Source organism: Cottoperca gobio, chromosome 5 (genome assembly GCF_900634415.1).
Source record: "Cottoperca gobio chromosome 5, fCotGob3.1, whole genome shotgun sequence".
NCBI classification, from domain to species: domain Eukaryota; kingdom Metazoa; phylum Chordata; class Actinopteri; order Perciformes; family Bovichtidae; genus Cottoperca; species Cottoperca gobio.
The window spans coordinates 10,229,186-10,240,112 of record NC_041359.1 but is presented as its reverse complement, the minus strand read 5'-3'; the positions used below and the strand labels follow the sequence as shown (position 1 = coordinate 10,240,112).

Sequence of the window (10,927 nt, the reverse complement as noted above, 5' to 3'; positions counted from 1 at the left end):
CCTGACTTGGCAGTGTTGATGAGCTCAGAGGCAACGACGGCTCCATGAACAGTCACCTCTCCATCAGGCAGGACAGAGCTCAAACTCCTCCTCGACTGTTATATAGTCTAGAAGAAAAACAACACATTCTATTGGATACTGCTGAATTGATGGTAATAAAAAGACTTAAATCGTAACGGTCTTATTACAAAATGGAACAGCGATGATCTTTCAAGTTTAAAATGCATCTTTCTATTACAAATACAAAATGAAAGCCATTAAAAAGCATTAAGTACTGACCTTCTCTGGGCTCAGTATCATAGATGGATACTTTGGTTCCATCGAGCACCACATATTTCCTCTCCCAGCCCTGCTGGCCACGCTTGCCATTTCTGCGTTTAGCAAACAAATGCACATTACTGCCAAAGCTGTGAATAAACCCATGGTACATGGCCAGTAAGGTTGTAAAGGACTGAGGTTACCTTGGCTGCTTCATCCATCCCTCCAAGCGAACATGCCCACTGGCCTCTTTGACCTGCAGTGCAGGAGAGTTTGCCTTTTCTCGGCACAGAGCCTCCGAAAAGTGAGTGGCATACTCGGCTGGAAGACCGCAGGTGGCCGGAAGACATGGTGAGCATTTAGGGTGACACAGGGTGCTACACTCTAGAGTACAACAAAGAGAGGGAGGTGAGAAACATAAGTGAGTTCATATTGCAATGTTAAAGGGATAGTTTGGGTCTTTTAAAGTGGGGCTGTACAAGGTACTTATAGTCAGTGTACAGTAGAATATTTTTGCTTTAAAAAAATCTGAATTGTTCCTTTGAGAGATCATTTGTCCTCTGAATTATCTTCATATTCAGTACTCCAAGCTACAGTGCAGGATACAAACCTAGACAAGTGGCAGCCTGTCGTCCAAAATGAACAGTGTCCAGGCAGACGGCACACTTGGCAGCCCTCATGTTGAGGCCCACAGTGAAGCGATGAGGGATGTTGTGGTGCATTCTCTCTTTCACGCGGCGACCAAACTCTGCAAGTACAAACAGGGAAGAAGAATGAGTGGGCAGGGTTAGGAGTTACTAAAAGAGAAATATGACACCAGAATAGTTTTGTAACGGGCGCTTTAAAAGTCCGCAAAGAGCTCAAGGAGATTCAGTTTTTTTCTCAAGCAGCATGGGCCTAATTTAAATAATGAAGGAACACCTTTTAATTTCAGGTATTAGGCATCTCAATTATTATGTCGAGTGTAATAATATAGTCAGTCAGAATCAGATTATGCATGCCAATGACCATGGGATGCATTAAAATGTTTCTGGGTGGAAAGCTACCTATCTAACCATGTGCTATCGAAATCATGACTCCAGAAATTATGCTGAAAAAAAGAACATTACTAAAACTTTTAAGAATAAAGTCTTTGGTCAAGTTACAGTTAACTTGACAACAGGACAAAAGACAGATGTACAGTATGATATGAGCATGTGTTGTGCAGTATAACGTGCATGGAGATGAGCTCATGCACGTGAAAAGACACAGTGGGGACTGCTAACTTACTTTCAAAGGTGACTCTCCTCTTTTCTGTGAGGAGCAAGAGGAAAGAGACAGAAAGGAGAGAGCAGTCTAACAATAGCTATGTGAAAGCAAAGGAACACGGACGGTAAGGAACCTGAATCACAAAGCACGTTCATCTCAGCCAGCCTACTCTTACCCAAATATGTCTCTGATGAAATACACATCATGGTCTATCTTAGGACATTATTACTTATGATGTTGTGTTTTTAAGAGATTCACTCTCAAGTGAATGCAGTATCTTTGTCATCGAATGATCCTTTAGGAACTGTTTTTCAATTTCTTAAGAGATGGGCAGTTTATACATTTTGATATAATCCTCTGAACCGGCTACGCAGCTTTGATATATGCAAAGTTTCAGTTTCCATGGTGATCATCCCCATAAAAAAGGTAATTTAGCTTCGTGATAGTGGAAAGCTGGGATTGAATCCAATGTTACCTGACTAATCCACTCTTGGTACTTTGTGAGACAGGCCCAAGCAGGGTTACAATGTTGGCTGGATAAATGCAGAGTGAATAAAACCGAAAAAGAGTGTTTGTTTTTTTACTTCCGTCCATGTTGCTTGTTTGGAGCGAGCTCCAGGTTTAACATGTACTGAGCCCAGTTATCCAACTTTATTTAACTTCATAATCCTGCTTTGTGAGACAGGCCATAGAAAGAACACACACATAAACACACCACATAAACAAAACAAAGGGAACAGACAGTCCATTTGTGCTGACACTGACGACACAAGGGTGAACTATCTGATGGGGGACACCACACACCTTCAAAACAGGAAATCCTTGGTTCAAATTCAGGCTGATTCGCATTGAGTTTACCTGTGTGTTTGTATATCAGTCTGTGTGTGTGTGTGTGTGTGACTAACCTTCAGGTGTGGCGGTCTCCTTGCTGCGGGTGGAGGGGTTGAGCAGGCTGCTGGGGTTGGGTTGATGTTCTGGGGATTTGACAATGGCTGACATGAGGATTTGATGTCGAGCCTGGGCCGGCGTGGAAGGAGCCACATGTTCCTGCGCTTTGAAATGAGCCGCTGTATTCCCATAAACATATAAAACAACCTAATATTAGAGCAGCAGTAGCTGTTAAGATGAAAACGTCTCACCCCATTACCAAAAAACTAATACATTCTAAAATAAATCTCATAGGACCTGGCAGGTGCAGATAATGGAGCTAGATGATGCCATGGCAACTCAGTTAAAAGATGTTTGGGACGAGATAAGGCAGGAGGCGCAATACAGCATTTCCTGACTTAGGTTGTCATTTCTCATTTCCAATGTACACCTGACTTTATGGTGGTATGAGTTTAGGTGAACTGAGGTGAAGTTGAATCAACACCTCTCTGACTCCGTGTCAACAACAATTAAAGATGTTGATGATACAGGGTTAGCTACAGAGTATCATCTCATTCCTTGTTGCTAAGGGATGCCATAAGAAATAAAGCCTGCCCCATATCTGTTGCAGTTACAGTGCTGCCTAAAGCTGCCTTCATATGATCAGCGGTAAACCCCTCTGCTGTGCTGTTGTTTTTTCTATGGAAAGAGCACATTTCTTATCGTGTGAAGGCAGCTTAACACTGGGACTTACCCTCATCTCTAAGAGATCGTAGCTCTATCCTCATCTTCTGCAGAGCCTCTTCCAGATCAGCGCATCTAGAGCGCTCCTTATCCAAAGCTAGTTTCATGTCACCGTACTGCATGGGAACTGCTGGCAGGGGCTGTGGAGTCAGCGCCCCGTTAGTCGTGGTGCCGACATCCTCCCTACGTCGCCCAAATATACCCTATTTAGAGAGGGAACATGTTAGTAATGCTATGTATGAACAATACAATACATAAGCGGATGCAGATATACAATAGGATCTTTTTCTGTAAAAATGTAAATCATTTACTATAAAAAGGATTTGTTGTTATTGTAGCTATACAAGTGTAATTTATGGTGCTGTTAGATTGCTGCTAGACCGCCCCATTAATACAGGTCTGTGCGGCAAGCGGGTGAGCAAACAGTTTTGTGACTGCAGTGAGAATGCTGTTATTGAATGGCTAAACGCCAACAAAAATGGATTGAAGCAGAAGATTTCCTTTGGATAAAAACATGCTGTGAATCTTTTAAAGGTTACTTCTATCTTTTTATTTTTTATTTTATACATTTGACTTTTTGACATTTACAACACTCTGTCTGGAGTTATTGGAAATGTTTGGATCACACGAGTCAGAAACAATCCTACGCAGCCCCCACTGGAATCTAATTCTACCAATCGTATAACATTAATAATATTAGTGAAAAGTTGTCATAAAAATGTGTTCGCAGACCTTCTTTTTCTTGGTGGGCTGATCCATTTTGGCCTGGAGGAAGTCTATGAGTTTGGTCTGCTGGGAGATGGTCCCCTCCATCTTCACCTTCTCATGGGAGTATACAGCCTGCAGGAAGGGAAGCAGATTGTCAGAGAATGAAATACCTCTGAAGACAACCTTACAAGAATTCCCTTTGAGAACACATGAATTAGGATTTCCTTTATCCTCTGGGTCCCCCGGAGATACCTTGTTACTTGCCAACATCCGTCGCACTATTCTAATATCTAACTACGACTCTGTTTCTCCCTAGAGGACGCTGTATTTCATCAGATTGCAAAAGTATGTATTGAGCACCTGTATATTCTCCAGCTGGTACTCCAGATCGGTCCTCTCAGTCTTGAGCATGTCAGTCTGGTCCAGAGCGTCCTGCAGGCCCTGGGTCAAACGGAAAATGTGGCTCTTCTGGAGGTCCAACTGCTGCTGCAGCTTCCCTTGCTGTGTGGGGACACAAGCACACAGATATTTAAAGTAGGAAATGAGGTAGCACATATAATTAACTCAATTAAAAGAAGATTTTATCCAAACAGGGAAAAAAAACAAAAAAACATTTTGAGCCAACTGTTCAAGGAAATGTAATAGAAATACTGTCATTCAAAGTACAAGTACATATCATAAATGTAATATAATGAATACAGATGCGTGTTTATGTGGATGCATTTCACTTTCTACCTCTTCCATCAGCCTCTGCTTCAACTCTCTCTCCGTCTCCAGTTTCTGCTGTAAGCTGCGGGCGTTCATCTCCAGCATGGCGTGCTTCTTCTCCAGATCATTAAGCTGTGAGAACGTGCGAGTGTTTGTTAAATCCTTATAACCTCCACAAACACAGTGTAGGTTTCCTCTCTCAGAATTAAAACAAATATTTGTCATAGTCATTTGGAGGACTGACGGTGGGGTTGAAGTTAGATCATAAGTACGACACATGAACACTTGTGACTCACAGTATCAGACAGACTTTCAGCCTTCAGTCTCTGCTCCTTCAAAGCCTGCTGTAAGGCCAGTATCTCAGCATTGTGCTCTTTGACTGCCAGCTCCACTGCCTGTCGAGATTCAGTGCTGCGCTGGTCTGCACGCAGCCTGTGAATAGCACAATAACATGTCTTACAAAAGGAATACCTTTTATTGTATACATGGAATATTAAGACAGGGTAAGTTCATTTAAGTGTTTGTGCTTTAGGTTACCTATTCTGCTTCTCATTGTCAAACAGTCTCTGCAGGTCTCTGGTGCGTCTCTCGGCTTGGCTCTTTTCGTCCTCCAGGGCACCTCTCCAAGCCTCCCACTGCCTCTCCTTTTCCAGCAACTCGTCATTTAGGGACTCCAGCTCCACCACCTGCTCTTCCAGCATGCTGCATGTGGTCTTCAGTGTCTCAATGTTCTGGGAGCATAAACAAGCAAAACTGAGGAGAACATCTTTCACTTCGCTTTTGGGCGAAACTACGTGATTGTTTTCTCTCCTGCATTTTTCAGTGACGGCACACAGTCTCAGTATTATGAGGCTTAAACGTTACATAAAAATAATGCATTGCATCTTTGGTCTGGAACATGAGGGATAAATAAAGTTAAAAACACAACTTTACACTATATCTATCAATGTCAGGTATACAGTAAATTATGTTCAGAGCTTTCAATAATTTCTGTGTGTGTGTGTGTGTGTGTGTGTGTGTGTGTGTGTTACCTGTTTCTGGTTGTTGAGGTGCATCTCACGGTCAGCCACCTCCCTCCTCAGCCTGTCCACTTCCTGGCTGAGCTGCAGCTGGTCCTCCCTCTCATCTGACGCTTCATCAAGCTGTTTGGAAAGGTAGAAGTTCTGGCGGTTCAACTCGGCGTTCTCCTGACTCAGCTGCGTGAGCTGCTCCTCCAGGTCAGTGATCACCTGAGGAAACACAAACAGGTAGAGCTGTTAGCCTTAGTTATGGAGGCGAACTGAAGATTATAAGACAGCAGTGTTTTTTTTGATCGGCTTTACGGAGTTTCAGCAGTTTGGTATTCTTGTCCACTGACTGACATGACAGACATTACACAGGAGTAAATGAAATAGACAATATAAAGAATACAATAAATATGGCAAACTACTACAACTAAAATATGAACATTAGCGATTGTATGGACCCAGTTTAGAGGTAAAATACTGCCTCCTATTTCTTTGGAGCAGGTAGCTCAGAATTACACATTGAACCTTTAAAGGATGCTCAAGAGTTGAAGATAAAATAAGATCTCTTAGATGTTTTATTTGAAAGTTGAAGGAGTTGATTTGTTGAACTTTATCCATCTACATGTCATTCATGTCATATATTTAGCTACAGTAAATACAGTATGTGTAAAAAATGTGTATGTACACAAGTGTTTGGGCAAAGCTTGAGAACGTGTGCTTCCAAAGATTCAGTAGACTTCATTACTACATTAGAATGAACGTTTAAAAGTTGAACATTAATCAGCATATATTCAAAAGTGTTGTGTAACTTTTTTTAATTTGTTCTGCTGCCGAAAGCAGAGACAAATCGTCGTGGCAGCACTTACTGAGCAGCTGTCTCTCAAGGCATCAAACTTGCGTTGAATTTCATCTCTGTGATTCTGTGAGAAACAAGAGCAGATGAGCAGAAATACAACTAAATCGGAGTGCCACATAAAATGATGAAGAATGATGTATTGCTGACAGCATTATTTAAAAACTGAAAAGGTAACTTTCCTTTGGACTGCATGCATAATACAGATTGCCTACATCTGAATAATGGATTTCCTTCATTTGTGTGACTGATTGCACACACATGTGCTTTGTTTGTCTTACCCTGAGGGCTGTGATCTCCTCCTCAGCCTCAGCAGTGGTCTCCTCCAGCTCAGTCTTCGCCTGCTGCAGCTGGCTCTCTAAGGCATGACGTGCCGCCTGCAGGCTGCTAATCTGGGACTCGCGCTCCTGCAGGGAGAGGGTCAAGTCTGACACCTGTCTCTTGATCTCCAGCTTCTCTTCTTCATGTTCTAGGCCCATCTACAAGGAAACAGCACTAGGGTGAATGACGTGTATATCACAGTATAAATCTAATCTGAAGTTGATTGTCCTTGCATATCATTTTCAGCATGTTTTTCGGAAATCGGAAAAGACTGCTTAAAATCAAATATATAAAAAAAGAACTGCCTGAACCCATTTGACCCACATCTTTAGTCTGTTGGCAGACATTTTCTGGTATTGTTGATATGAATTTAAAACTTGCAGTTACTTATATACCTACATATAGGCTTCCTTTACTTCCAGTAGGTTACAGCGAATTTCAAGACTTTTCAGGAACCTTTCTAATGTCATCATGAATTGAAGACCAATTAAAAAAGAACAAAGTAGTGAAACAAAGCCAATTTTAAGTTTTTGGGCTGTGTAAGAAAAAATTAAGAACGAGAATAATTAGAGGATGTCAGGGAAACACAAGTTTAACTAGCAGATATAGAAATGCAGATGCAAACTCTACAATTAAGAACAAAAATTGGACAGCACAGAGAAACCCAAAGGTGTATGGTGAAAAAAAGACCTCTGGTAATTGGCTTTAAACTGTCACTTGTTAAGACCTAAAAATAGAAACATTTCTGACCTTTTTCAAAGAACGCATGCACACTCTATGCTTGTAAAGAGTCCTAAAACTAAATAAAGTTGAGGCACAAAAGGGTGCATTTATCTTCTCAGTATGCAGTTATCTTAGTTTTTGACTATTACAGAGATGGAACAGTGGATCTCATCTGAAAGTACATATTTGTGTGTGAGAGCGGACAGTGTGTGCGTTTGTATGTGGGAGTGCAGAAAAGCTAGCAATTAGTGCCAATCTGTGTTTCTTGTCCCAGTGGGGAAGAGTTCGTCCGTCGGTAAACTCGGCAGACAGCACACCGGGGGGTGAGAGCTCTCAAACAGGAGAAAGGGGGCCGTGTGGTTTTCAATTACATCAAACCAAATCTATCTATCCATCTATGTATGAATATATCTCGTCTGTCTATCTAGGCATATTTATCTGCAAGTGGAATGTTGTGTAAGGATGTAGCACGTTGGGGGCGAGTTTCTCCCGCTTTAGACGTTGAACGGCTGTCTCCATCATTGTGGCGAGAAAGGACTGATGGTACATCAGGGACTACGATGGAAATACTGGACTTTGTCGTATTATCCTTGACAATGTCATATACACTTGTATTTTCATTACCGTATTTGAATTTTGTGAAATAGAATAAACTGCATTGTTCTAGAGAAGGCTCTCGGCTCCACTGGACTAGCGGATACAACTTGTGTACAGGTCCAATAGCAATTTTGTAGGGTGCCATCAGAGACCTACAGTATTTAATTAGCCATTTATCTGAAAGGGATCTGAGCTCGCTAGCTGATCAGCTGCCTTAATCCCTTTTGTGGATTGTGATGATGTAAGGCTACACTGTGGGCTAGTTAAAGTGAATTACTTAATCTTGAGCTAACAGATTTTGCCTCGTATCTCTGCTTCTTGTTGCCTCACCTCCCGCAGCCTGCTCTCCAGCTCCAGCAGCCGGTTCCTCTTGGTCTGCTCCTGCTGACTCATCTTCTCCAGGTGCTCCTCCAGTTTGGCGTTTTGGGCCTCCAGCTTGCCTGCCTGAGACTCCAAATAGAACTTTTGCTGCCGAAGCTCTGAGATCATCTCTTCCTGGGCTTTCCTAACAAAAATATACACAAACAGATGACTATTACACACATCTGTTCAGAAGCAGACATCTTTCAAAAAAGAGCTTCATAGCATTTATTTAACACATACAGGTCACTTGATGTACAGTAGCTAATTCAGTAAACAACACTGTAAATTCAACAGACGATATTTACACTGTAATAACAAAAGAATGATAAAATTCCTGAAACTTTCAGTTAAGATTAGTTGAAGCTGTTTTTTCTGTATTTAAAGCTGCAAAAACAAATAATTTTTTGGCCACTTCAGGCACCTTTTCAGTTAATATGGCAAATTTGTTAGCAAACAGTTGCTCACACACACACTCTCACACACACACACACACACACGTTGCTAACTGTCTGTCTGCTGTTTGGTGCTGAGCAAGGAGAGTACAGTTGGTTTTCAAAGCTTTTTATGCTGACAACAGCGATCTGCTATGCCTCTAAACGACGCAGTGAGAGCGGTGATAGAGAACCAAAATAATAAACATGTTGGCCGGACAGCTAAACAATGATCTGAAACTCATCATAAAGCTCTGTAAAGTCGAGGGGGAGCTGCAGATTCATGTGATAATTCTCTTTCAGCTCATCACTACGAGAGACCCCTCTCCCATTCTCACACTATTTTCATATTATCCTTTGAGTTTGTTATTATTAAGTGTTGATTATAGCCTCTTTAACCTCAGAGATGATACACCATTTACACACATGGGAGACGGGCACTAATGAAGCAATTGGAGGCTGGAGGAGACAGAATCAGTGTGGGTGGGGGGCACTCATGAAAGCACAGTGTGGGCAGAAGGTCTAGTTAACTCACATATTCTTCTGGGTGTAGATGCTGCTGTTAGCAGCCAGCTTGTTAGCCTCTGACAGCTCAGAGATGCGCTGCTCCAGGTTCTTCATCTTGGAATCCATAGCATTAATGGTCTATAGGAAGAGGGAGACACAATAACATGTTGGAAATGACATCCCAATAAAGAGGATAAAGAATAAATTCCCTTTTGAATGATGGACAAATCCTACTAAGATTCATGGTACGGCACAATTTAGCCTATTAGAGTCTATTAAGGTGTTGCCTGAATCTTCTACAGTCAACGTCAGATGACTGCCTCTAAAAGCTTCTTAACTGCTTCAATTCTACCACGTTAACCAGATTAGGACTTGAGCCCAGGCTTTATAGTGCAACATGAAGTATAATCCAACTGCACATTCCAATACATTTGAGCCACTATAACAAATTACAGTGGAAAGAAACAAAACACACTGATGGAGTCTATCTTTCAAAATTCTCAGAACAAAGTCAGCGGGCAATGTAAAGGTCATCAAATGTAAAAACAACTTTAACCCATTGACACTGATACGGTACATTGGACTCACATAATAGAATTGAGAGGCGAATGATTTGACAATTATAGAAATTGATGCTATAAAGGAATCACTAAAATAAACTATGGCATTAGACAGTAAACTTTTTTTAATCCCCTCTCGGTAGAAACTTTACTAATAAGCAGCCAGAGTGGATATTGTTTTTAAAAAGCCTCCTATGTATCCTTACTGCTTTCTGTTCACTGATAAGTTTGCAGTTCTCTCTCGACTCCTCCTGCTGCTGGGCCCTTCTGGCCTCGAGGCTCTCCTTGTCAGCCAGGTCCACCTTCATCTGGTTCTCCAGAACCTTAATCAGACAGAACCAGCGAATATGCATGTTGATTTGACAAAATGACATTAAGGCTAAAGTCTTTCATTTGCTACTCGATAAAGCAATCATAAAAAAAAAAGAAGAAAATCACATACTGACACAACCTGGTGTGGAAGCAGTAATTAGTGTGGTGTCAAAGCTCATTGTGAAACATGTGACAGCTCTCACTTATATGGCCCCACAACAGTGATTTAAAAGGACTGACGAGAGACGCAGATATAAACAATGTTCTGAACAATATAAGGCTGGTCCACCTTGATCTTGTCCTCATAAAGCCTCTCCTTTTGAACCAGTTGGGTTTCCATCCTCTGGGCTGTGGACTGAGCGTCCCTCAGGTTCTCCTCCAGTTCCTGAAGGGAGTAGCATTACAAACAGGGTAGAACATTTTATATTTTTTCACAGGTCCAATTATTTTGCCCAACATGTTTGAAATTTAGAAGCATTTACATATATACATGTACACAATCACCCCCCCCCCCTCTATTATTTCTGACACTGATTACAAACACATATACCAGGATAACCATAAATCCAGAATACGTCGCACATTTCTCACATTAAAGTTAACAATGCAGTAAAAACACACAAACAATCATCACAGTGATGATAACTGTAGCCTAAACACTGGATTTACAAAAAACACAATCTCCTGAAAAACAGAAGGAAAGCTTTTCTAATAGTTCTA

General features: G+C 41.5%; 1 protein-coding gene across 1 annotated transcript in view; it reads right to left on the bottom strand.

The window, feature by feature from the left end:
* cita (citron rho-interacting serine/threonine kinase a) overlaps positions 1-10,927 on the bottom strand; it is a 41,823-nt gene that overhangs the window by 10,025 nt on the left and 20,871 nt on the right. Inside the window, 19 exon segments of the mRNA XM_029431595.1 lie at positions 2-71; positions 73-107; positions 280-371; positions 462-642; positions 869-1,006; positions 2,412-2,573; positions 3,128-3,320; positions 3,850-3,957; positions 4,186-4,326; positions 4,561-4,665; positions 4,830-4,965; positions 5,071-5,264; positions 5,565-5,762; positions 6,407-6,460; positions 6,675-6,872; positions 8,365-8,539; positions 9,364-9,473; positions 10,102-10,218; positions 10,497-10,592. Of these exon segments, the coding sequence (XP_029287455.1) occupies positions 2-71; positions 73-107; positions 280-371; positions 462-642; positions 869-1,006; positions 2,412-2,573; positions 3,128-3,320; positions 3,850-3,957; positions 4,186-4,326; positions 4,561-4,665; positions 4,830-4,965; positions 5,071-5,264; positions 5,565-5,762; positions 6,407-6,460; positions 6,675-6,872; positions 8,365-8,539; positions 9,364-9,473; positions 10,102-10,218; positions 10,497-10,592 (2,503 nt within the window).